At 38.2% G+C, this 26,520-nt stretch overlaps 1 protein-coding gene across 6 annotated transcripts; it reads left to right on the top strand.

The window, feature by feature from the left end:
• The first annotated feature begins 2,079 nt into the window (after nucleotides 1-2,079).
• Nucleotides 2,080-7,891, top strand: LOC149258789 (uncharacterized). 6 transcript variants are annotated; one of them, XR_016256958.1, is made up of 9 exons: nucleotides 2,084-2,683; nucleotides 4,024-5,472; nucleotides 5,974-6,060; nucleotides 6,138-6,208; nucleotides 6,283-6,359; nucleotides 6,448-6,595; nucleotides 6,708-6,869; nucleotides 7,007-7,376; nucleotides 7,513-7,891. XR_016256958.1 is itself a non-coding variant. In XM_089416266.1 (8 exons), exons 1-8 carry the CDS (start codon nucleotides 2,317-2,319, stop codon nucleotides 7,597-7,599), a joined length of 2,349 nt encoding a protein of 782 aa, XP_089272392.1. In that variant the 5' UTR covers nucleotides 2,080-2,316; the 3' UTR covers nucleotides 7,600-7,891. The 6 variants fall into 6 exon arrangements, 4 of the variants coding, with proteins under 4 accessions (XP_089272392.1, XP_089272384.1, XP_089272374.1 ...); XM_089416266.1 differs by lacking the exon at nucleotides 7,007-7,376 and having other exon boundaries at nucleotides 2,080-2,683; nucleotides 6,807-6,869; XM_089416258.1 differs by having other exon boundaries at nucleotides 2,081-2,683; nucleotides 6,807-6,869; nucleotides 7,007-7,563.
• Nucleotides 7,892-26,520: the final 18,629 nt, after the last annotated feature.

The following is a 26,520-nucleotide window of genomic DNA, read 5'->3' as shown; positions in this document are numbered from 1 at the left end:
GATGACTCCATGTGCCATTGCATTACATGTATACCTGAGCAAGCTCTTAAGGCCTTACAACTATGTGTGCTCTCGGGCAAAATGTCTGCTTGAACATCAGGCTTTACAACTCATAGGGGAATACCTTGGACCAAAACCCATAGGGTGTTCTCACACATACTGACTCCTTCATTAAACTTTAGCACTATTGATTTCATCTTCGTTATGTTCTTTCTCTTGTCCAGACGACCACTCTCTAAGTTTCTATATCTTGCGCAATCCATACCTTAACTTGGCTTTTCAACACAACCTACAGTCGTGACTTCTGTTATTCTCTTTTATCATGGCTACCATAGCCTTTCACCATACACACACAATCCTTTCTTGGTAGATTTTCTATGATCTCACTCGTCCTTGTCTGCATCATGATCTTCATGATCCTCAGTTCTCCTAGGCCCATGCAATTAACTTCACCATTGTATTTCTAGAGATTGCAATGACTCATTCCTTAACCATAATTTCATATTCTCGATCCATTCACACCATTTCTTGCCTTTTCCAAGCCTCCTCATGGATCATTCTATCTTGCTCGCATTTATAGTTTCTAGAAACTTTTATTGCATGCTTGCCTACCTCTCCATTACTTGCTTTATCAATTGCACGAAAAACAATATCATTTTCTATGTGGTGTTGGAGCCCTGCTTTCTTTTTCCATTGTTGTTGGTGCTAAGTTGCAAGCAACTAATACCATAGTCTCTTGACAACCTTACACTCTTTCATGAGGCTTTGTTCTCAGCCTCTCATATTTACCATTCCAACTCTAATATTTACCACTTTGGCTTTGACACCAAATGTTAGGATCATAAAGCACCAAGAGAAGTGATGGTGTCTAATGACACCATTACTTAACCCCACTAGCCAATAGACAAATAATCATGGAACTTTTTGGCCTATAAATAGGCTACATCAAACATGAATACCATGGGCAAAACCATGGGTGCCCATATACCTGGAGCCAGAAAACCACCAATAACTTTACTACGGCAAGTTTACTTGAACAACCCTAACATTTTGCAGATTAGTGAGCATCAAAATTTTCTTCTTGTTAAATGCAAACTTTTTATAACAACTGGGAGATAGTCTTGAAGGTAGTTAAGCTTAGAAGAAGAAAACACAATACTTCACTAGTGTGGCTTTATAAGAAGAAAACACAATACTTCACTAGTGTGGCTTTATAACACCAAAAAATTATTCATAAAGTTTTTCTTCAAATTTCTTTTTGTGTCTATAAAAATCTCATTTCCAACTTATGGACGTAAAAATAATGACAAAAAATAGACGCTACAAATAAATAGATTTTCTAACCTTTATTATACCTACCATACCCATGATATTACACATTCAATTTTGCTTTGTTGTGTATTAGTTTGTATTTGACCAAATTTTTTTGATCTTTATTCATAGTTTAACATTGAGAATTCACTTTTTGTTATTTATTATTATTATTTACATTTATTTATTTGTAGGGTGATTGGTTGAGGTTTTATTATGGGTTGTTTAGTAACTTCCGTTTCTATTAGTTACTAATTTTTTGTATTAGTTTTATTTTATTTTAGTTAGTTTTTTGTTTTTTGTTTGTTTTTTTTTTCTTTTTCATAAATTATAGTTTTTGTCCATATTTTCCATTTAAAATGACTTAATATTATATTAAAACATATTTTAATAAATTTAATTCTAAAAAATTACATATATTAATAAAAAAGAAAACACACATATATTAAAATGTATATATATTAATATAAATAATATTAATTATTCATATTTCTTAATTTTATGTGATTACATTTCACAATACTATATTTTATGAATTGTTTTATTTTTGTGATTAAATCTTTATCTTTAATATTTTTTAGATTAACTAAATTATATTTAAGCTAAACCGTATTGCCGCCAATTTAAATCTCTCATGAAAATTTTAACTTTCAAATCTTTTTTCCCGGGAAAAAAAATGTTTGGACGGTCAAATTCCAGACCTGGTGGGCATTTGACTATTTTGAGCATTTGTGTCATTCTTTTCCACATTGACAAGATGCATCTGACCATTTTGAGCATTTGTGTCTAACGAGAATGGTATGAAAGGATATTCGTACATGTGTGTATATGGAGATATGGATGAAATCTTCAAGGCGAGCAGGCATTTATTCATTCACTTGCTGGCCTTGATTGATTCACTTGCCAACAGAAGCCTGGAACAAATCACAGATCGTGGAGTGATTGATCTGTATATCCAGTTTGGCTACAGAGTTGGGACCTCCCAGAACAGCTTCTCCGCTACCCATGGGTGGATCACCGCCACCGAGACACTCAATGTCTGCCCCTGCGGTGTCCATATCCTCTGCCTCATCTTCTCCACCACCACCACCATCGTCCTCGTCCTCCTCTCATCCACCACTGCCACGGTCCTCGCCCTTCTCTCATCCACCACTACCGCCATCCTCGTCCTCTGCACCACGGTCTTCTGGATCTCCAACTTTAACATCCCCTCCAGGACTCAGCAGCAGCAGTCTCTTGAATACTGAAATTGTGACAGAAGTTCAACTTGCTGTTTTGCTTGCGGTCTTCTTCTTCGTACCATTCTGCCTTTTGACAGAGCAAAGGAGGAGGTCTGAGCGGTACCATCGAGATCCACCTAATCTTCGTGAAGGTATGTTGTTGCTGTGTAGCCTCTCTTCATGATTGCCGTTTTGGTAATTTTATTAAAGCATCAATAGGTGTAATCGAAATATTGAAGCATCATGTGCCATTAGGTAGCAAACCCTAAATATCACAACCCGGCATTTTGTTGCAGCTCGGCCATTTTACATATCTTACCGAGGGACAGCCGATTTCTGATTCCTCCATTGAAGAGCCATACAGACCAATCAGATGCCCATACCCTATTTATTTTTCGTGTTGCTACATCCTTTCTTTGCGGATATATATATATTTTTTTTCGAGAAAAATCCACCATTTCACAATCAAAATCCGTTTCCATAGCCAACATTACTATGCTTATCTAGTTATCTTTCAGATCCAGCACCGAAGCCAATGAATTCCATGTTATGGGACCTTTCAAATCTAGCACCGAAGCCAAGGAAATCCATGTTATGGGATGCAAATCCAAACCTCAAGGTGTGCTTCTGTGAGAAATATGAGCCCAATTCTGTATTCTAGAAAATTAATCATTTGAAAAATCTTATCAGCATTTTCTATAAAATATATCAAACCCTGAGAAATTTTAAGTTTTTTTAGCAAATGTTTCGCCATATCTTTTATGTGACATGTTGGTGATTTTACCATGTCAAATACCAGTGTTTCTGCACTTACACGACAAAAGGTTCGTTAATTTTTCTTTTACATAAGCAGTGATTCCGTAATGCTTTTCTTCTGCATTCTCCAAACTTTAGGGCTGACAAAAAGTAAAAGGTTTTTCTTGTGAAAATATATCCATTGAAAGTTTGGCATCCATGTTGTGCAAACTATCCCATTACAACAATTTGCAGAATTTGAAGATTAATATACACCTTTTTCACATCACATATTAATACAAAGTAAACATTCCTTTCTTTATCAGTAAGAGATCAACTGTATATTGGCATAGGCTGGATTTTCTAAATTTCTTTGTTTTACTCATGCATAGGCTGGATTTCTAAATTTCTTTGTTTTACTCATGCAGTCACCTGTAATCCCAGATTAGTTGACGTTCAGGTTAGCGGCAATTTATTCTTCTTCCTGCATGGGACCCCTCCCTTGTCCCCAACCTCTGTTACCATATCAGTTGACTGTAAATGTGTTACTATAATTTCTTTGTGGGCAAAAGCTTTAATACTTCAAGTAAATCAGATATTTAGTGATCTGAAGCTTACTCTGAAGGAAGTTAATTGTATTGAATCTTGCAAATTGTTCCAATTCAACAATAATGACAGAGCAACTATTTTTCTTTTCCTGTTTAGGGAATTGCTACAATTCATATTTCAGTTAACTCTTCTGTTGGACATTGTGCAGATGACCTTTATGGACAAACACCTCGGTACTTGCCTTATTTTCCTGACTTTAAGATGTTCAATTTTTTTGGGATAATTGATGTCAATATTCAAACACCTCCATCTTGTCGATTTCATCTTGGCAACCCTCCTGGAGTTCCACCATCACCTCATGTATCCATGCCACATCCTCCAACTTCCCAACCTCTTAACATTGGAGTTGATCCAAGCTCTGGTTTATCGGCATCACAACAGTCATTACCTACTCGACCTCCTGTGCCCGTGCCACGTCCTCCAACTTCCCAACCTGTACTTAACAGTGCAGTTGATTCAAGCTCTGGTTTTCCGGCATCACAGCAGCGACTAGCCCTTCCATCTCCTGTATCCGTACCACGTCCTCCAACTTCCCAAGCCGTACTTAACAATGGAGTTGATTCAAACTCCGGTTTTCCGGCATCACAGCGGCCACTACCCCTTCCGTCTCCTGTATCCATGCCACGTCCTACAACTTCCCAACCTGTACTTAACAATGGAGCTGATTCAAGCTTTGGTTTTCCGCCATCACAGCAGTCATTACCTCCTCCGCGTCCTGTATCCGTGTCACTTCCTCCAACTTCACAACCTGTACTTAACAATGGAGTTGATTCAAGCTCTGGTTTTCTGGCATCACAGCAGCCATTACTTACTTCACCTCCTGTATTTGTGCCATGTCCTCCAACTTCCCAACCTCTTAACAGTGGAGTTGATTCATGCTCTGGTTTTCTGGCATCACAGCAGCCATTACCTACTCCACCTCCTCAATCCATGTCACATCCTCCAACTTCCCAACCTGTACTTAACAGTGGAGTTCATTCAAGCTCTTGTTTAAGGGCATCACGGCAGCCACTACCCCTTCCATCTCCTGTATCCGTGCCATGTCCTCTAACTCCCAAACCTGTACTTAACAATGGAGTTGATTCAAGCTCTGGTTTTTCGACATCACAGTATCCATCAGCTTCTCCTCCAAAAAAAATCACCGTTGAAATGTCAGAGGCGACTAGAGATTTATACAAAGGCATTCTTCCAGGAAACAAAAATATGCTGCTCAAAATTGGTGGGAGCCAGGGAGAGCGTGAGTTTCAACAGCCATTGCCTCCTCCTTCTCCGGGCATTAGTCTTGGTATCTCAAAAAAATTCACCTATGAAGAGTTAGTGTTGGCTACAGATAGCTTCTCGGAAACCAATCTATTAGGACAGGGGGGTTTTGGATATGTATACAAAGGCATTCTTCCAGGAAACAAACATATAGCGGTGAAGAAGCTCAAAGTTGGTGGGAGCCAGGGAGAGCTTGAGTTTCAAGCAGAAGTGGAACTAATCAGTTATTTGCATCATCGCCACCTTGTCTCATTGGAGGGTTACTGCATAGCTGGTAGCCAACGATTGCTTGTTTATGAATTTGTTCCTAATAATACACTAGCGCACCATCTACATGGTAAGTAATATGCGTGCAACAATTCTTCCGTTACTCACTTATCATTATGCATATGATTTTGACTAAAAGCGAGCTACTCTGCAATCTGTGTCGGGCCCGGGGGAGACTTTCAACAATTCATTTGTGCATGTGTAATGCTAAGAAATGCAGAAAGCGAGCAAACAATTTAATTTTCTAAAATTTACTATAATTTCAATAACAAAAAAGAGAAAGAAAATGCATGTTATTAAACATCTAAGAATAAGCTAATATAAATCCATCTTAACCTTTAATCTGTCATCCATCTAGAGGCACAAGAAAAAATTGAGAGCTTATATCTTGAAGGATTAAAGCTTAATAGATCCGGGATAAGATGAATCAAAAGCTGAATAGATCCAGGATGAGATGAATCAATGCCAGTAGAGGAAAGAGTATTTCTGTATATGTCAAATTGCTCCATGCGAGTGAAATTACTCAGTATAATTTCTATGATTTCCAATAAAGTTTGATAATTTATGGCAGCTGAAGGTCAGCCAAGTATGGAATGGCCAACTAGATTGAAGATTGCAAGAGGAGTAGCTCGTGGACTTGCTTATCTACATGAAGACTGTATGCTATATTTCTTGTCATATTACTTAAAGCTACACTCCTTTATTATCTATTTTTGAAATTGTTCTAAACTGCAGGTTATCCGAAGATTATTCATAGAGACATCAAAGCTTCAAATATTCTCCTTGATTCCAACTTCGAAGCAAAGGTATACCACCTTCTGTTCATTGTGTGATAGACCTCACAATATATGCGGAAGCCTGATTTAATATTTTGTCACAGCTTGCAGACTTTGGCCTTGCAAAACTTCTTTCAGAAGGTTCTCCTCATATCAAGACAGCGGTTAAGGGGACTCCTGGGTAAATCCCTTTCCAGTGCATTTTTACTTTGTAGATACCTTTTGTGCCTTTATACTGGAGTTATGAGTCCCTATTGTTGCCTGGGTAGGTATTGCGCTCCAGAATATTTGTTAAGTGGGGAACTGACAGATAAATCTGATGTTTTCTCTTTCGGTGTCGTGCTGCTTGAGTTGATCACTGGCCGCCGGCCTCTAGATTCAACTCTACCGTTTCCGCAAAGTCGTCTAGTCTTTTCGGTTAGTACTTCAAATCAGAACTTATTTGTATACTGTTTTGACTGCTTAAATCTTCATGCCAACTTGGGTTAGAATTTATTCTAGGTGGTCTAAGTTTTTGATTTCTCTGTAGGCCCAACCCTTGCTTGCTCGAGCAATGGAAGATGGCAATCTAGATGCCCTTGTTGATCCCTGCCTACAGAACAACTATAATGTGAATGATATGCTGCAGGTAGTTGCATGTGCAGCTATTTGTGTTCAAGATTCTGCAAGAAACCGCCCTCCTATGGAACGGGTACAGTCCTTGCTTGCATAATTTGTTGACCTTAAAGATTTTTTTTCTTTCAAAGTTCAAACTGATGGCATCATGATGCTTTATGGGGAGGTTTTAGTTGTAGAAATACCTGATCGGATGGCAGTTATACTTTTCAGATAGTTCGTGTCTTGGAAGGTGATGTTCATGGTGGCATTCTTCGGCAGGAAGTCAGTCTGGGGGGATCTGACTTTGTTATTCTATAAATTAAATCATGCATCGTTGGATCGAAATGTTCAATGTCTGGATATATATCCAACAGTGTATATGCAACTTATAATGCATTTAATGCGCTATCACTAACTGGATACTAATGCATACTATTTGCAACCAAAAACATATTAGTGAATAAAGTGACCATACCAGTGAATGGACTAAACCAATCTGTTTGTATTAGTGAATATCCACAAAGTAAGGAAATAGAGTCCAACATTGGGAGGTCACATGTTGTTAGGACTAGTGGGCATCACAGAACAACCTGAAGAACGGGTACAGTCCTTGCTTGCATAATTTGTTGACCTTAAAGATTTTTTTCTTTCAAAGTTCAAACTGATGGCATCATGATGCTTTATGGGGAGGTTTTAGTTGTAGAAATACCTGATCGGATGGCAGTTATGCTTTTCAGATAGTTCGTGTCTTGGAAGGTGATGTTCATGCTGGCATTCTTCGGCAGGAAGTCAGTCTGGGGGGATCTGACTTTGTTATTGTATAAATTAAAACATGCATCGTTGGATTGAAATGTTCAATGTCTGGATATATATCCAACAGTGTATATGCAACTTATAACGCATTTAATGCGCTATCACTAACTGGATACTACTGCATACTATTTGCAACCAAAAACATATTAGTGAATAAAGTTACCATACCAGTGAATGGACTAAACCAATCTGTTTGTATTAGTTAATATCCACAAAGTAAGGATGTAATAGTTAATATCCGCAAAGTAAGGAAATAGAGTCCAACATTGGGAGGTCACATGTTGTTAGGACTACTGGGCATCACAGAACAACCTGAAGAACGGGTACAGTCCCTTGCATAATATGTTGACCTTCAAGATTTTTTTTCTTTCAAAGTTCAAACTGATGGCATCATGATGCTTTTTGGGGAGGTTTTAGTTGTAGAAATACCTGATCGGATGGCAGTTATGCTTTTCAGATAGTTCGTGTCTTGGAAGGTGATGTTCATGCCGGCATTCTTCGGCAGGAAGTCAGTCTGGGGGGATCTGACTTTGTTATTGTATAAATTAAAACATGCATCGTTGGATCGAAATATTCATTGTCTGGATAGATATCCAACATTGTATATGCAACTTATAACGCATTTAATGCGCTATCACTAACGGGATACTACTGCATACTATTTGCAACCAAAAACATTTTAGTGAATAAAGTGACCATACCAGTGAATGGACTAAACCAATCTGTTTGTATTAGTTAATATCCACAAAGTAAGGATGTAATAGTTAATATCCACAAAGTAAGGAAATAGAGTCCAACATTGGGAGGTCGCATGTTGTTAGGACTACTGGGCATCACAGAACAACCTGAAGAACGGGTACAGTCCTTGCTTGCATAATTTGTTGATCTTAAAGATTTTTTTCTTTCAAAGTTCAAACTGATGGCATCATGATGATTTATGGGGAGGTTTTAGTTGTAGAAATACCTGATCAGACGGCAGTTATGCTTTTCAGAATGTTCGTGTCTTGGAAGGTGATGTTCATCCTGGCATTCTTTGGCAGGAAGCCAGTCTAGGGGGATCTGACTTTGTTATTGTATAAATTAAAACATGCATAGTTGGATCGAAATGTTCAATATCTGGATATATATCCAACAGTGTATATGCAACTTATAATGCCTTTAATGCGCTATCACTAACTCGATACAACTGCATACTATTTGCAACCAAAAACATATTAGTGAATAAAGTGACCATACCAGTGAATGGACTAAACCAATCTGTTTGTATTACTTAATATCCACAAAGTAAGGATGTAATAGTTAATATCCGCACAGTAAGGATGTAATAGTTAATATCCGCAAGTAAGGAAATAGAGTCCAACATTGGGAGGTCACATGTTGTTAGGACTACTGGGCATCACAGAATAACCTTCTTCAGGGGCCACCCGTGAGTACCTCTCCAGGAAGCGCACGGCTACAGATTTTCCATCAATGTTTAGGGTTTATTGGTGGCTTTGCAATTGTTTTTTGTTTATACCACTTGAGTGAGCCTAATGGTTAAGAGCATGTGCTTCCTCCTAAGAGGTCACAAGTTCAAAACCAGGGGGGGTAGAGTATATATGCCTTCGTAGACTTAGCAGTCTCACTTGCGCAGAGGTGGGTCCCTTGTCCCACAAACAAGGAGTCTCATACACCAATTTGGTGTTTGCTTATTGTATCAACATTTGCATTCATAAGCAAATGCACAGTTGATACTTCGAATCCATGCAATCTTTATCTCCTCTCCTCTCCAGCTTGTCTTATTTGTCCCTTTCCCACAAACAAGGGGTCTCATACACCAATTTAGTGTTTGCTTATTGTATTGGCATTTGCATTCATAAGCAAATGCACAGTTGATACTTTGAACCCATGCGATCTTTATCTCCTCTCCTCTCCTCTCCAGCTTGTCATATTTGCCCCTTATCCCACAAACAAGGGGTCTCATACACCAATTTGGTGTTTTCTTATTGTATCTGCATTTGCATTCATAAGCACCAACTTGAAGGAGACTCCTATTGCTTGATTTTACAAGCACCAACTTGAAGAAGACTCCTATCCCTTTATTTTATAAGCACCAATATGAAAGAGACTTCTATTCCCTAATTTGTAATGATTTTGTATTTAGTTATGCTTTTTTCATAGTTCTTGTACATTGCTCTTCTACCTACATACCACTCTTTGCCTTATACTTTTCAGCTCTACACACGGTATAAGCTTTGAACTTCATAACACTACAAATTGCTCTATACTATGTTTTTTTACTGTGCATTGCAGACTACTTCATGCCTCCAAATTTGCACTCGTATGTACTGGGTTCTTCTAACAACCTATCTATTCTCTACACATCGTCATTCGACTTCATCCTCAAACTTCTTTATGCTCTCCTTTTTTAATCTACTTTGATTAATTCCTTAGACCATCACCACAGACTTCAAACCTTTCTGACTTGATTTATTTATTCCACATTTCCAAATCTAAGCCAACACAAACTTGGTCAAGGCTGACACAACATGAGAATTATTGGATTAGATTCAACTCACCTTGGGAGATTTTATTTGAATGATTTGGATAACTTTTCAATTTTCATGGTTCTTTGGCCCTCGGGGGCTAAACCATCAGACACTTGTGATCATGCGTCGTGACCATGTTGTAAAAGAGCTATTCCAATAGATCTAGAATCCAGGTCCACTGTTATATAATAGATACCTAGATGACTTGCTTACCTAGATTACTTAACACTGACTCTAGCTCTAGGGACTCAGTGATCAAATCCACACGACCTTGTGTTAGGACCGTGTTCTTAAATGATTCTGAAAGTCTTTCTCAAATATAATAGCATGATTCAATTCTAGAGCTAAAGATCGTAATTCTTAAATGAACAATAAGAAAGATTATGGAGCAGTTCTAATAGATCTGGAATCTGGGTTCATGTTAACAAAGTCATTCTGAAAAACACTTAGATTATTGGATGCCCATATTTCATTTTATTATTTATGATGAATCCAGACGTACGTCTATTGAGGAGGGTCCACTTTTATATAAGCAGATTACCCTATACCCAAATTATTTCAAAACCCTTTATCTCCATGAGCTAAACCATCAAGCCCTCATGACCTTAAGTTGGGAGCACATTTTAATCATTTAGATCAATAGATTCGCAGTTCGGGTCCACTAAAGAGGGCCCTCTTCTATAAAAGTTGGATGTTTGGGATACCCAGATTCTTTCAAGACAAACCGTCAAATACCCATGACCTTGTGTTGTGGCCTCGTCCTCTATGTAGAATAGTAACCGACTGGAACCTTGACCATCCATAACAAACCACTGCATATTGGATTACTCGATAGATGTCCATTTTGGTAACTTTGTACTCCAATATAAGGTTCACAAGGGTTGATCCCTTAGCTCGTAACCTTGATTTTCTAGTTTTTTTTTGTCAAAACCAATAATATGGGAAAACCTTTCCAAACATGGTCTTGGTGCGAGTCTTGAGACCTTTGATTTTGCCACATTAAGCCATAGTGGACCAATCACCATCTACAACGTGTTCCATTTGCCATGTCATCAACAACGTCACCCTTTGACACTGTCACTTGTCACTCGCGAAAGCCTAGTTGGGTGACCAAAAACTCCATTTTTGCCCACCATATGGATGTGCCACATCATACCATTGTGACATCATATTGGGATACTCAATCAATAAGCATCAAGTGCTTGGTGCTCTAATACCCTAGTACAGGACCCACCATTATTGCGTCATATCAGGATGCTCAATTAACAAAGCTCTTAGAGCCTGATGCTCCAGTACTTTGGCACGGGTCCCACTATTGTTGTGTCATACTGGATCTTATGTCATATCAAGACACTCAAATAGCAAGGCTTCTGATGCTTAATTCTCTGGTACTCTGGTTCGGGACCTGTTATCACCTGGATTGAACCTTAGGCTGAAGGAAGGCAATGCCAGGGTAACCACAAACCACGCTTAGCCAAGTAGCTAGCCCTACTAGGCCAGGAGAGGGCTCTCTCCATAAGGATCTCAGCCAAGATGACTAGATCAAGAAAATGATATTAGGCTAGGTATAGTAGCACAAGGTTTGATTTGATTTTGAAGAGTTTTGCTGGATCAGGGGGAGCCAAACAGTTAGGGCAAGGAAATTAGGTCAAAATTGCAGGGTGTTTGATGGGGCAAGGTAGGCACAAGGTTCAACATTCTAGGGTTTGATGGGTGAAGTGATTCAAAGACAAGTGAGGAGCTAGAAAGAGCATGTGAGAAACATGGATTCATCCTAAACTGAAGAAAACATAGACTGTAAATATTTTCCCAAAACATAGCATAAATATTATGGGTTTTGCCTACAACTTGAAAACATCGACTTAAAAAGTATGAAATGATGAAATGGAGTCAACAATACATTTTAACACATGAAAACATAAGAAAAACTTAACTGAACGTCATACCACATGGATCCCAAAGAAATAACTGCAACTTTTCATTAATCTTCTGTTAAAACTGATACAAAATGATGTTTACTCAAAGCATAAGCATCCAGCTGAGTCCAACCCTTTACAATGAGAAAGAAGAAGAAGATATAGACATTGATTCAACCTTCTCCCATCCTCAGGGGTCGAATCCCTAGGATGAGGAGCTAATCCATCAAAAACTAAACAAGAAACTGGAATCTAGGCAACCTAACAACTTGCCTCTAAAAGGGAGGAAATTGATTCATTTATCCTCAAGATAGATTTTGATATAATGAATCTACCTTCCAGTAACTATTATCCATCCTATTTACATGCCTAGTTACCATTTACATTAGTAAAAACATCATCCATGAGAGAAAACTCAAAATTACAGTGATGGCACAGTGAAGTGAAAATCCAGGATAAAATTGCTCTATGCGCAACGCTTAAGCTCTATGCACACTGGTTTTTGCAGGGCCATTTTGGAGGCCTTCCCAGTGTCCAAATTGAGCTCATGATAGCTCATTAGAAAGCTCTTCAAGTTTTTTTTTCCAGAACATCTTGAACTTTTTCATTTGAAGTTCATTTGACCCCCTCAAAAACTGATTCTCCCAAGATTGATTCTGTGTGTTAAAAAGAGGGCAAAAAGGTCATTTTTTGGGTGTTTTTTGACCTTTTGGTTGACCAGTTCTGCTGTAAAAGCTTAGCAAATGCACAAGGTGCATGTACTCATCATTGTGAATCCAAAAATTCTAACCATTTCTTCATTAGATTCCCCTAGGAAAAGTGCAGCGCCAGTGGCGTTGCGCATAGAGCCAAAATTTTCGTGTAAAAAATTGCCAAATTATTCATAAGGCAAAAATTCTTCAAAACTTGCTCAAAGTTTGTGGAGAACGCCACTATCAAGTGTCTTCGTTAACCAAGGAAGCTTCAGCAAGCAACCTAAGCCTATCACCCTCCTTTTTGCCTTTGAGTGCTTGTTTTAGCATTGTCTTCATTGGCTTGACCGTTATGTTGCAAATCTTGTTCCAGGTCCTGTAATGGCGAACCAAATGCCTAATGATTCGATTGTCCCTGTTGGCCTTTTGTAACAGTGTCTCCAAATGCAAATTGACCCTGTCAAGCCAAGTTTCTCTATCCTCAATTTTCTTCTCAATTCTTTGTTTTGCAGTCAAGGTAGTTGGTGTTTCTTCCTCTTGCATTAATGACTTGCCTTTGTCACCTTGCCTCTTTGCTTTGAGAAGTTCCAGTTCCATGAGGACTTGTTTGTCACTTAACTGCTTGTTCTCTTGCTCAAGATATGAAATGACATACTTAGCTCTCGCCAAGTTGTCCATTAGTGCTTGGATCTGTGCATCTTTTTCCCTTATGGTTATATTTTTGTTTGTTGCCTCATCTTGTGCCTCCAAGTCAATTATTTCAATGCCATGATGGATGTGTGGTTGTTCTGGTTCATTATCTTCCATCAAATCGAATTCCCTTTTCTCCTCATCATTGAGGCTTTCCTCTAGCATCTTTTCTTTCCCTTTATGCACTTGCTGCACCTGTTGTACCTATTGTACTTGTTGTGTTGTTGAAGAAGGCAAAGCCCCTTCCACACTTTGTGGAGCAAGCATTTGCTTATGAGTTGATGAAGAAGGCAATGCCCCTTCCACATCAAGTGGAGTAAACACTTGCCTATGTGTTGCAAACAACTTTCTAGCCCCTCTGATATGTTTTGTAGACTTTTGGCTCCTCAACAGCTTTAGTCTCTTTAACCTTCTCACCTTTCTTTACTTTACTTTTTGGGGCACCAGTGGAGGAATCTAAGGATCATTGAAGATGTCATAGGCAATGAATGTATCCTAGGAGATGTTGAGGAGGTTGAGATGATGTAGCACAATCATCTTAATCAAGGAATAGTGATAGATACTACTCATTTGCTGGGGGTATGCCTTTTTCTGTACAATGTAAGCCATCTTCTCAATATTCTTGAATAAGAAATATGGGATGTTCAACATTTTCACTCTTGTGAAGTGCATAAGAAACCTAATATGATAGGTGTACAACCTAGAAAATCTGCCCTCACATCTAAAATACTTCATAATGATCCTCATCATAGGGGCATACTTGTCTTCAAGGAACCTGAAAGGAAAGGTCCTCTTCTTTTCATTCCTGTACCTGGATTTGATGTATGGCTCATAGTAGTGCTCATTCAAATCTTGTGCCTTATACCATTTCCCCCCCACATTTGGAATCCTTGTAGCATCAACAATGATGGAGGATGAAACTGTAAATGTCACCCTGACAAGAATTGCCTTGTTATCACAGAGATTGGCTACAAAAAGCTTGCTCAGCTCAGGATGATGTTGAACTCTTTCCACTTGCTCACAAAACTCATAACACCCTAGATGCCTAAAACAAGAGACAGTCATATGAGAAGCCTATAACTCTCTGATGTTTGATGGTTCCTCTCAGATGATTCTGCCTCCCTTATGTGGTTTTTTCTGATGCCGAGGTTCATCTTCCAAACTTTCACTGCTATTGTTTTCCTCCTCATAATCTCTATCCTCTTTGTCCATGTTTGTTGATTTTTGAAGCTTTGAAACCCTAGAGAAGGTAGTCAAGAAGTGAGTTATGATGAATAGGGATAAGGGAAAGGAGAGAGGAGCTTATGTGATGTAGGATAAGATATATATGATATGAGAGTGAGAAGGAGGGTATTTTTCTTTGGTATGGAATGTTTAGTAAATAGGGTTTTAGGATTTTGTTTTGGGGATTAGGGTATAAGGGATAGGTGGAGGGATTTGTATGCAATCTAGGGTTTGAAATTTTAAATAGCAAACCAACTTCAAAATGATGAACTGAATGCTAGGAGGATAGCTCAAGGATTGAACTTACTTATTTAGAAGTCCTAGATGGCAAAAAACACGATTTGGATGGTTGATAGGGTGTTTTGGCGCTTGCTAGTCCTATGCATAGCGTCTTCTACAGGGGTGCAACGCTCTAGCTCTATGCGCAGCATCGTGCAAAATTGCACTGGAAAAATTGCCCTATGCGCAGTGCTCCGAACTCTGTGCGCAACCCCTTCTCTTTGTTCAACTACCAATTGGCTTTTCCCTTCTCTCCTTCACTTTTATTTTTCTTTGTCAAATGAAAATGGTGAATTTGGAAAAGGAATATGAAATCTTATATAGACTGTGATTTGATTTTTCTTTAGAAAATACCCACTTTCTAATGTTTTTTTGGAACTTTTTCTTTCCTCCAAATCTCTGTTTAATACCTTTCTCTCTCTGTCTCTTTTCAGGTGGATGATGTTTGGATTGAACTGATTTCTTCAATGCTTTCATTTTCTTGCAGTAAGGAGAAATGCTTGGGGCAGCTGGGAACACTTATTACATAAAATGAATTGAATTACATAAAAAAATATAAATTAACTGAAAATACTCTGTTTTCATCTCAAAAACATGTTTTTGAGATGAAAATTACATTAGTGACATAAGATCTTTGTACAATAACCATGACTTACTAGAAATCACTCTTTGTTTATTGGTCATCCTCATACCTTTGCTGCCCTTTATTTACACTTGAAACGATGCTTTTTACCTTGGAATGAACCCGAAGACCTAATGGAAAGACAACTGCCTTGACACTAAAAACAACATATTTGAAACCACAACTGAATACAACATGGAGATGGGTCAACAAATGTACCTCATGAGGGAAGATTTGATTTTTTGAGAAGAAGACAACTATCAGTGGACCATTTTGACATGACCTAATGGAATGATCCAAAAATTCAGTATGAGACACCTAAAATGAAAATGCAAAGAGCAGATTTGATCCCTGATGGAAGTATGCATATACTGACATTAACATTGGCCTTATTGGGGATGACAACTTTTTGGAGGTGTCAAGAACATCGTAGACCAAGTGCTTAGTTGATTGGGCCAATACGGTCAAACAAATGAAAGACTGAAAACTTTTTTGAAATTTTTGAAAAATGACTCGATACAAACTAAAAACTGGTTCACAACTGACTCAAAAACCAACTAAACATCGCACAAAGCATTTAAGTTTTATAGCCTTCACTTCGGGCCCCAAGCTCAAATGACATTGTACTTCAAAACTTGCAAGGAAGCAAACTGGTATATACAATGACAATGAAACAACTTCAGCAAGCTATATTAGAAATAGTAGTGTTTTAGGAGCCTACCATTCACTGGCCGTCCTGAGCATTCTTGACCATCTATTTCCTTTAATAAAAATGCATTTTGTCCTCGATAGGCTGAGATTTTATATGGTCCTTTCCATAGATTGTCAAACTTACCATGCTTTTCTTTTTCTTCATTTCGTGCATCTCGTCGTAGCACTACATCTTTCAGCTGAAACTTTTTTGCCTTCGTTTTGCGGTCATAAATCTTCTTTATCTTCTCTTGCAGTCGGAAAGTGTTTTGAGAAACTTCTTCCCTTGTTTGTTGAAGGTGAATCATTTGATTGATCCAGCACTGAATATCTTCTTCACTGTCGGCTTCTTGCAGTAATCTCATGATCGGGATTGCAAGGGATGTGGGAAACACTATATCATTACTATAAACCAATTCAAAAGGCGACATACCTATTGATTTCTCACTGCTCACTTTGTCGGCCCACAAAGCATTGACAAGCTTCTGATGCTAATTCTTTTTGTTTGCCTCCAACATCTTCTTAATAATGTTTACCAAGGATTTATTTGAAGACTCAGCTAGTCCATTGCCTTGCGGGTAGTATGCCGTGGAATGACCCAATGTGATGTTGTATTTGTTGCAAAACTCAACCATTCTCTTCAACTTAAATGCTGCTGCATTATTTGTAATAATCTTGTGAGGGAAACCAAAACGAGACAAGATATTAGACTCTAAAAATTGAATAATTACCGTGTCCGTAGCTTGCCTTGTCGGAATGGCTTTGATCCATTTGGTGAAGTAATCGGTAGCTGTCAAAATCCATCTGTGCTGTGCTGATGATGTAGGATGAATTTCTCTTACGAAATCAAGCCCCCACTGCTGGAAAGGTGCATTAACTACAACTGGCTTCAAAGGAAGAGGAAGCAGCTTCCTTTTTCCTTGAAAAACTTGACATGACTGTCTTATATAAATCTGAAAACAAAGATGGCCAATAATATCCCGCTCTCAAGATTTTATTAGTTGTTGTTTTCCAAAACAAGTGACCCCCACAATCTCTTCTATGAAAATCATTCATTACTTGCTGAGCTTCATTTTCAACTAGACAATTAAGGAGAACCCCTCCCGGATCTTTCCAATAGAGAGCACTATCTAAAATGCAAAATTTTGCAGAGCTTAGTTTTAGTGATCTACTTTTACTTCTTGACATTCTAGGAGGAGAAAGATGCTGAAGAACATATACTATATCGGAATACCAAGGTGAGTTGAGAAACGTCTCTGATACCTGAATGAGGGTGCCACCATCTTCGTCATCTGACATTGCTGCAATGAGATTTATGTCTAGAGCATGAAGATTCGACTCAGCCATGTGTTTTGCCAGGGCTTGACCTTTGATCAGTTTCATGGGTTTATTCTCAAGATCATACTCTAACATTGCTGCTATCCACTTACCTCTTTTTCCTTCTGGATCAGTTTGCATGAGGACATCTTTGACAACTGCGTTAGGAACATATGCTATAGTATGTGAATGCATAATGTAAACTCGAAAATCCTTCAATGCCTTTATAAGAGCCAAAGCTTGTTTTTCAATTATGTTATAGCGCAGAGTAGCATCTCTGATAGTCTGACTGAAAAAAGCAATGGGCTGTTCCACCTGATCATTCTTTTGCATCAACACTACAACCAAAGTGTGCTCAGATGCAAATGAAAATATAATAAAATCATGAATATAATCGGGACTGATCAAAACCGAGGCTGTGGTCAAAGCAAGCTTTAGCGAGTTGAAAGATTTCATGGCATCCTCGGTCCATTTCACAGTGCTGTCCTTCTTCAACATATTAGTTAGCTCACACAAATGCTCAGCAAAATTTGGTATAAATCTGCATAACAAGTTCATCTTACCGTTGAAAGCTTGAATCTCCTTTTTGTTGCGCGAAAAGTCTATTTGCTGGATTGCCTCCACCCTAGAAGGATCAATGCGAATACCATCTTTAGAAATTATAATCACTGAGGAGTTTACCTTCCTCCATGGCAAAAAGACTCTTCTTTGGATTTAAAGAAATCCTGAACTCCCTGCATTTCTGAAAAACAATCCTTAGGTGGTGTAAATGCTCATCATCAAAACCATAAAATATTGTCAAGTAATCTAAATAAACCACCAAGAAAACATCCTTCTCGTTAGCGAAAGCTATATCCATGGCCCACTGAAGAGTGGCCCCGACATTCTTCAGCCCAAATGGCATCTTGGCATATTGAAAAGTTCCCCATGGTGTTGTGAAGGTAGATTTGTCTTGGTCTTTTTCGTGCACAAAGATCTGATTGTAACTTGAGTAGCCATCTAGTAGTAACATCCGTGATGCTCCAACTACTCTTTGCGGTCCATCTTAGGAAGAGGATAATTATCTTTCAGGGATACCTTATTCAAGTTCCGGAAATCAATGCACAACCTTATCTCTCATGTGTTTTTTCGTACCTGGACCAAATTTGAAACTCAATCAGAGAATCTAATTGGAACAATGATACCAGCTTTAAACAATCTATTTACCTCTTTCTCTATGGATGGTAGCAGCTTTGGATTGACCCTCCTCAACTTTTGTCTAAAATGCTTTTGATTCGGCTTGATAGGAATGGTATGTTGAATGATGTTCTTGTCATATACTTTCGAATCTGAGTAATCCCACGCAAAAACATCAGAAAATTCAGAAAGCAATTTAACATACTTAGCCTTTGACTCAGGAGATAATGTTTTTGATAACTTAACAAGCTTGGGCTGGTCCGATGTCCCAACGTTTGCATCTTCAATTCCTTTGTCAGTAGGAACCAAGGTTGGTTTTCTCGCCACATCATCTTGATCAAAAAACTCCTCTAAAGGTATAAGACCTCTAGGAATAACATTATCCTTCAACTGTAAAACATCCATCTGATTTACCTCAATGTCTTGTTTATCAGAATCAAAAACATCATCAATGAAAGCATTCTTAAACTTCCCTTCATTTTGCAAAAAGGAATTAATTTCATTGTCATCCCAGAAAACCTACCAATATCTCAGATTATCAGGAATAGTAGGCCTATGTTTGACATGAATTTCAAATTTATTGCTAGAATTCATTGGATTTTTCAGATTGCTTGCTTCTGTAGCAAGTGAATCAACAATGATGTTTTGACTTCTCGGCACCACTATCAATGTGTATTCTAGAAACATTTTCAAGATATCCAGGACTGCGTTCCTATAAGCTCTCATCCGTGGATGCTTTGCTTGATATTCTCTTTTGACTTGTTTAATCACTAGCTCTGTATCAACATAAACAAAGATCCTTTTTGCACCCAGCTTCTTCAAAATCTTTATACCTGTAATCAGTGCCTCATACTCCGCTTCATTATTAGAGCAATCGAAAGCTAATTTATAGAAACACACTCTAACATTACTTGGGACTTTGTCTGGTTGAAAAACAGGACTTGGAATCCAAATTCCAATACTTTCACCATCTTAACCCAAAGCACCATCGAAGTCCATGCTCCAAAGGCCGTTTTCATCTTCCAGATGTTGGAATTTTGCTTTAGTTTCGATCTTACCTTTGCTGGTTGCTTCATTTTTCTGCGCTTCATTGACTTTTTGCTCTTGTGGAGGCTGTTAAGAAGGAATTGCCATTTTTTCCTTTTCTTGATTAAGAAATGCTCTAAAACTCTTTGAAATTTCTGGTCCATCATCTACTTCTACAAGCTGAATATCTACATCATTCAATCCACTATCAGTGTACAAAACAAAAGACTCTAAATCTGTATGTACAACATTTATCGAATGATTCATGGGATTCTCCTTACTATTGATCATATATTTCATATTCTTTTCCCTGTACAACTTCCTCAATTGACCGAAAACAGGGATTGTAGCATAAAATAAGTCAAGTTGTAAAGTGCCTTTGAGTTTAGTTGCCCACGATCTAGACAACAACATACCAAATTGAGGTGCTATATCAACGACTACCACGTCCATCAAGACATTCTTGGCTGGTATTTGATCTAAGGAAACCACCAAATTTTTGATGAGACCAATGTAGTGAACTCTACCAGAATCAAATGAATACAAATCATGATATTTTCGGGTGATATCTAGGCCCAACGTTTCCATGATGGCCTTGGGCATCAAATTGTGAGAAGTTTCGGGTGATATCCAGACCCAACGTTTCCATGATGGCCTTGGGCATCAAATTGTGAGAAGCTCCGGAATCAAGCATATCATTATGAAGAATATATTCATGTAGTCTAAGACTCAAATAAAAGGGCGGGACTTCGCTATCTTCTTGCTGACCTTCTATAGCTGGACCAAAAATAAGTTCAGGATAATCATCCTCAACATTCACCATGTCAGACAAATGATCAATTTGCAATGTTCTAGACACATGGTGTTTGTAATGGCTATTCTTAACAAGCTTAGTCAAAGGAATGGACACTTCAATTTAGCAATTTCACTTTCTAAATTAAAGATGTGACTTTTTCTACCTCTTTGACACCAATGTCCCTCTTATCTGTTTGCTCCTTTGTTGCACTATTCTTTTTCTGATTGTCTTTCTCTACTTGTTGATGGCTGATTTACCTCGCTAGGATTCTGATAAGCTAGCTCCTTTCCCTTTTTGTGATTATTTGAGGGACCATTTTTTGACTGAACATCCTTCCTTTTCTGAATAGGACTGACCGGTACATCTCTGCTACTCAAAGGATACTGTCTCTGATGTGCGCTCAAAGCATTCATGTAACCACGTTGATAATCATCGGATTTGGCTTCCAAAACAACATCATTTGCTAAGATGTAGTCCTCATCCTTTAGAATGTCGGAACTTTTTGCATACTCCTCATCTTCGGTCAAAAATATAGGCATACCATCAACAATGAAAAAGTGATTTGTTTCAATTACCGGACCTTCCTCATCTTCTTCTTCCACTCCTTGAACATAATTTTGTTGTAAGGGAGTTCTGATCTGCTGTTGTTGTTGCGCTGTTTGTTTCGGTGATTTTTGCTCTCTTTGCTTGATTCAGAATTGGCGCTGCTGTTGCCCTCTAATGTTTGGGTTCTAGATTTGCAGTTCAGGTTTGTCTGTGATGGACAACCAATCAACCATCATTTCCATTGTTTGAATCAATGTATCTATTTTTACATCTGAAGTAGATGCTTCTTCTTTCACGATCACTCTTTTATCTGATCTCATTCTTGCTCGTTTGGCCAGCGAGTTCGCTTCTATGCTCACAACATTATTTTGCATGTCTTCTAAAGTTGTAGGATCACGTTCATGCAACTGATATGCCATATCGATATCAAATCAATCTAGAAACTTAAGCAAAGCCAATCCCTCTGGCGGTTTGATATTGGCAGGGATATTATTGTACACTGCATTAAATATCACACAATAGTCTGGCACACTCTCGCTAACATTTCTTTTGATGTTCTCATATTCAAACAGAATTGAAGGGGATTCTTCTTCACCTCCCACCGATCTAGGCATTGCCTTTGGAGGACGGGTAGAGTAGTGATAGAAGTTGTTGGTAGGGCTTTGAACCATTTCCGAACTCCTCCAAAACTATGTACAAATAGGCTCATCATCACATCTTCAATTTCAACTTCATGGAGGTCAAAGAAATCATTCATCTTGTCTACGTGCTGTTGAGCTGTAATGGTTTGGGAATCGTCGAAGAAAGGTATTTTGGTTTGATAATCAGGGGGCATGGCACCAGGATTTTGAGGAAAAACAAGGGGTGCATATCGGGCAGCCATAACTGGAGGTGGGGAAAGTGGTGGATTTAAGACAAGGATTGGGAACTTCGGTATACTCAAATGGGGTTTAATGATAGCTTGAGTGGTGTGGACAATCTGTGAAGAAGAAGGCAGGGGGTGAGAGATAGTTTGAGTGGCAGTAGATGCAAAGGAGATATTTTGAAAATCAAAACATGGCCTATGAGTCTTATTTTGTACCTAAGTGTTTAAGTTTGAAGAGAGGTTCTGCAAATGATCAAGAGTGTGAATACGCTGTGACCTTGATTTATTGTGTGAAAATAAGTCTTCAACGGGGTTATAAAGAGATATAGAAGAACCAACCACTGTCTGATCAATCCAACTTAAAGATTCATTGCGAAATAAACTCTGCTCAAAATTAATATCAAACTCAATGTCTTGCATAGTGTCTAACCTTCCAGGGAGTGAATTAACTCGAGGAATGAAACCCTCGCTTGATTGTTCTCCAGCTAAACTAGATTTCTCTGCGGCGTTCTTATATTTTCGCCCAATTTTATGAGGATAAATAACAATGGTTGGAGGATTCGAATCTGGATTAGATTTGGTGTACTTTCGAGAAGCTAGTATGTCTAATTTTGAAATTTTATATATTGCTTTACAACTTTCCAATTTAGCCTATTAAATTCTAAAACTTATCAACCACAAGCTTAATAATTCAAATGAAACATCTTACTGGGGTGATTAACTTCTGATCTTTCGTTCCCCAGTATGGTCGCCACTATGTTATCACTTGGATTGAACCTCAGGCTGAAGGAAGGCAATGCCAGGGTAACCACAAACCACGCTTAGCCAAGTAGCTAGCCCTGCTAGGCTAGGAGAGGGTTTTCTCCGTAAGGATCTTAGCTAAGATGATTGGATCAAGAAAATGATATTAGGCTAAGTATAGTAGCACAAGGTTTGATTTGATTTTGAAGGGTTTTGCTGGATCAAGAGGAGCCAAACAGTTAGGGCAAGGAAATTAGGTCAAAATTATAGGGTGTTCGATGGGGCAAGGTAGGCACAAGGTTCATCGCTCTAGGGTTTGATGGGTGAAGTGATAAAAAGACAAGTGAGGAGCTAGAAAGAGCATGTGAACAACATGGATTCTTCTTAAATTGAAGAAAACATAGTCTGTGAATATTTTCCCAAAACAGAGCATAAATATTATGGGTTCTGCCTATCAACATGAAAACATCCACTTAAAAAGTATGAAATGATGAAATGGAGTCAACAATACATTTTAACACATGAAAACATAAGAAAAACTGAACTGAACATCATACCACATGGATCCAAAAGAAATAACTGCAACTTTTCATTAATCTCCTGCTAAAACTGATACAAATTAATGTTTACTCAAAGCATAAGCATCCATCTGAGTCCAACCCTTTACGATGAGAAAGAAGAAGAAGATATAAACATTGATTCAACCTCCTCCCATCCTCAGGGGCCGAATCCCTAGGATGATGAACTAATCCATCAAAAACTAAACAAGAAACTGGAATCTATGCAATCTAACAACTTGCCTCTAAAAGGGAGGAAACTCATTCATTTGTCCTAAAGATAGATTTTGATCTAATGAATTTACCTTCTAGTAAAAACATCATCCATGAGAGAAAACTCAAAATTACAATGATGGCACAGTGAAGTGAAAATTCAGGATAAAATTGCTCTATACGCAACGCTTTTTGCAGGGCCATTTTGGAGGCCTTATCGGTGTCCAAATTGAGCTCATGATAGCTCATTAGAAAGATCGTCAAGTCTTCTTTCCAGAACATCTTGATTTTTTCATTTGAAGTTCATTTGACCCCTTAAAAACTGATTCTCCCAAGACTGCTTCTGTGTGTTAAAAAGAGGGCAAAAATGTCATTTTTTGATCTTTTGGTTGACCAATTATGCTCTAAAAGCTTAGCAAATGCACAGGGTGCATGTACTCATCATTGGGAATCTAAAAATCCTCATTGGATGCCCCTAGGAAAAGCACAGCGCCAGTTCCGCTCTAAAAGCTTAGCAAATGCACAGGGTGCATGTACTCATCATTGTGAATCTAAAAATGCTGACCATCCTCATTGGATGCCCCTAGGAAAAGCGCAGCACCAATGGCACTGCACATAGAGCCAAATTTTCTGTGTCAAAAATTGCCAAATTCTTCAAAAGGAAAAAATTCTTCAAAACTTGCTCAAAATTTGTGGAGAACACTGTTGGAATATAATCCTAACATCTACATTTATTTTTTAGCCTAAGAATCTTTGGCTTAGCCACATGCACTAAAAATCATGTTCACACTTCGTTTTTGGTAAACTAGCTCGGTGGACCAACTTTCCCTTGTTTTTTCCTTTAAAAGCTTAATATTATGGAAATATTGGTCCAACCACTTTCCTAAACCATTTAGACATCTAAGTGCATGTTCACACCTAACCACACCTCATCCACTTGAGTTATTTGAGGATTGGCGCCCACATGAAGATTCCCTCTTAAATCAAGGGATTTTGTCCCCCGGACCATTTTAGCATGTTTTAAAGTTGCCTTCCTTGGGAAATGCGCCCCTCCTCATGCTTTCCTCATGGCTGATAGTTGGCATAGGTTGTCTTGATTCATTGTTGCTATTTTACGCCTCCCTTTAGCTTTTCTTAGTATTTTCTAGTTTTTTTCTAGTTTTCTAGATTCAACAATTTCTATATAACCACCTCCCTTTGGGATTAGAGGTTTGGTTGCTCATGTATTATTTTGTTCATTAATTTAATACATTGATTTTATGGAGCAAATTCTTTCTCTCCTCTCTTGAATATCAACAAATTACTTGTGTTTAATTTTAATAGAATTCTAGATCTATCGGAGTTTCTGTAGGAATTCTACATGGTATCAGAGTGTAAGGACCAGTTCTATACCAAGTGTAAGGACCAGTTTTATACTATAGATATATTTTTTTCTTTGGACAATTAACAACAAAATACAACCAGAAGAGAAAAACATTGGGAATTCAAATTTATTCAACAACTGTCTGACACATTCCTAAATTTCATTTCACTGAACATTTCATAAAATTGACATATATTAACTAAGGCCATAAAGAAATCATCTAAAATATTATTGCAACACACATGTACCGTTCACCAGAAGACAAGACTCCACTTGATTTGCTGTTACTTGTCTTCCCTTATTTCCGGTCACCTCTGAGAGTGAATGACGATGTACTTGATCTGAATGCGATGACCCACCGGTTAAACTCCCAGCCTACTCCTTGGGTACTCTTCTTTCCCGCGGATCCCCGAGCTGCAATGGGGTTGTATAATGGAGGAATGAAATAGCTGATAGAGGAGAGCACTCCTTGGCTCAACAGTCCCCTCTCTAAAATTCTCTACTTCACCAAACTCACTATAGTTTCGTAATCACTGCTCTGACATAGTCTCATCCATCGCTTGCGAGTTATTTGTATTGAAATAGATTACCTTAAAAACTCTACCCTTCCCATGTTGGAAAATATTAGGTAGATTATGTAGTTTAATTAGGTAAAAGGGGAAGGGGGGACATAATTGTAAGGATAAAGGTTAATCCTAAACTAATTAAACCTAATTAAGAGAAGAGAAAGGTGAATTAAAATAAGAATAATAAATTAAATTTAGAGAAATATAGAGAACCTCCATGTGGCAACAACCAACATAAGAATATCCATCTAAGAGATAAGTTGAGTTAAATTAGGGAGTAGATAGAGGAATCAAATCTTGAATCATTAATTGACTTTAGTAATGAACACAAATTAAGGAATAAAAAGGGGGATAAAGAGGCAACTAGGAGAAGAAATAGGAATCTTGTTGACATGAAGAAAATATTAGTTTTAAATTAAAATTTAAGTAAATAATTTTGGGAGACCTTTGATGAGAGAGTGGCACATGGGTGGGTGAATAATCAAGCTATTGAATTATAAAAGAAAATTAATTATGCATGACATGCCAAGTGTCACCTATGAGGACTCTTATAAAATAAGGGGTAAACCATGGGAGAAGGGACTTTTGGGAACCCTATTGTTGGACATATGAGATGATGTCAGAGCAGTGATTACAAAACTATAGTGAGTTTGGTGAGGTATAGGATTTTAGAGAGGGGACTCTTGAGCCAAGGAGGTCTCTCCTCTATCAGCTAGTGCATTCCTCCATTTTACAACTCCATTGCAACTCGGGGGTCCGCAGGGAAGAAGAGTACCCAAGGAGTAGGCTTGGAGGTTAACCGGTGTGTCATCGCATTCGGATCAAGTACGTTGTTATTCACTCTCGGAGGTGACCGACAACAAGGGAAGACAAGTAACGGCAAATCAAGTGGAGTCTCGTCTTCTGGTGAATGGTACATGTGTACAATATTGAATCCTATTGTGTTATTATCCATATTCTTGTTAGGGCTAAGAGATTTGCCAAGGCTCGGTCTTTGCTGGAATTTGTTATCGCCGCCAAGGGAAATCCTGGAGCCTTGGTGGTTTTTGATAACGTAATGAAGACTTATAAATTGTGTAATTCGGTTGATGATGTGTTTGATTTATTGCTAATAACTCATGGAAG

This window comes from Pinus tabuliformis, chromosome 6, assembly GCF_031772625.1.
Source record: "Pinus tabuliformis cultivar Carrire ecotype Pingquan chromosome 6, CPIR1, whole genome shotgun sequence".
NCBI lineage: Eukaryota > Viridiplantae > Streptophyta > Pinopsida > Pinales > Pinaceae > Pinus > Pinus tabuliformis.
The sequence above is the reverse complement of the archived record's forward strand: the minus strand, read 5'-3'. Positions and strand labels throughout refer to the sequence as shown.

What these genes read in the sequence shown, in the direction of transcription:
- LOC149258789 (XM_089416248.1), top strand. Translation starts at nt 2,317, where the DNA reads ATGGGTGGATCACCGCCACCGAGACACTCAATGTCTGCCCCTGCGGTG. An exon ending in AAAGTCGTCTAGTCTTTTCG is followed by an intron (nt 6,596 to 6,707) that starts GTTAGTACTTCA and finishes ATTTCTCTGTAG; the next exon opens with GCCCAACCCTTGCTTGCTCG. An exon ending in ACCGCCCTCCTATGGAACGG is followed by an intron (nt 6,870 to 7,512) that starts GTACAGTCCTTG and finishes TATGCTTTTCAG; the next exon opens with ATAGTTCGTGTCTTGGAAGG.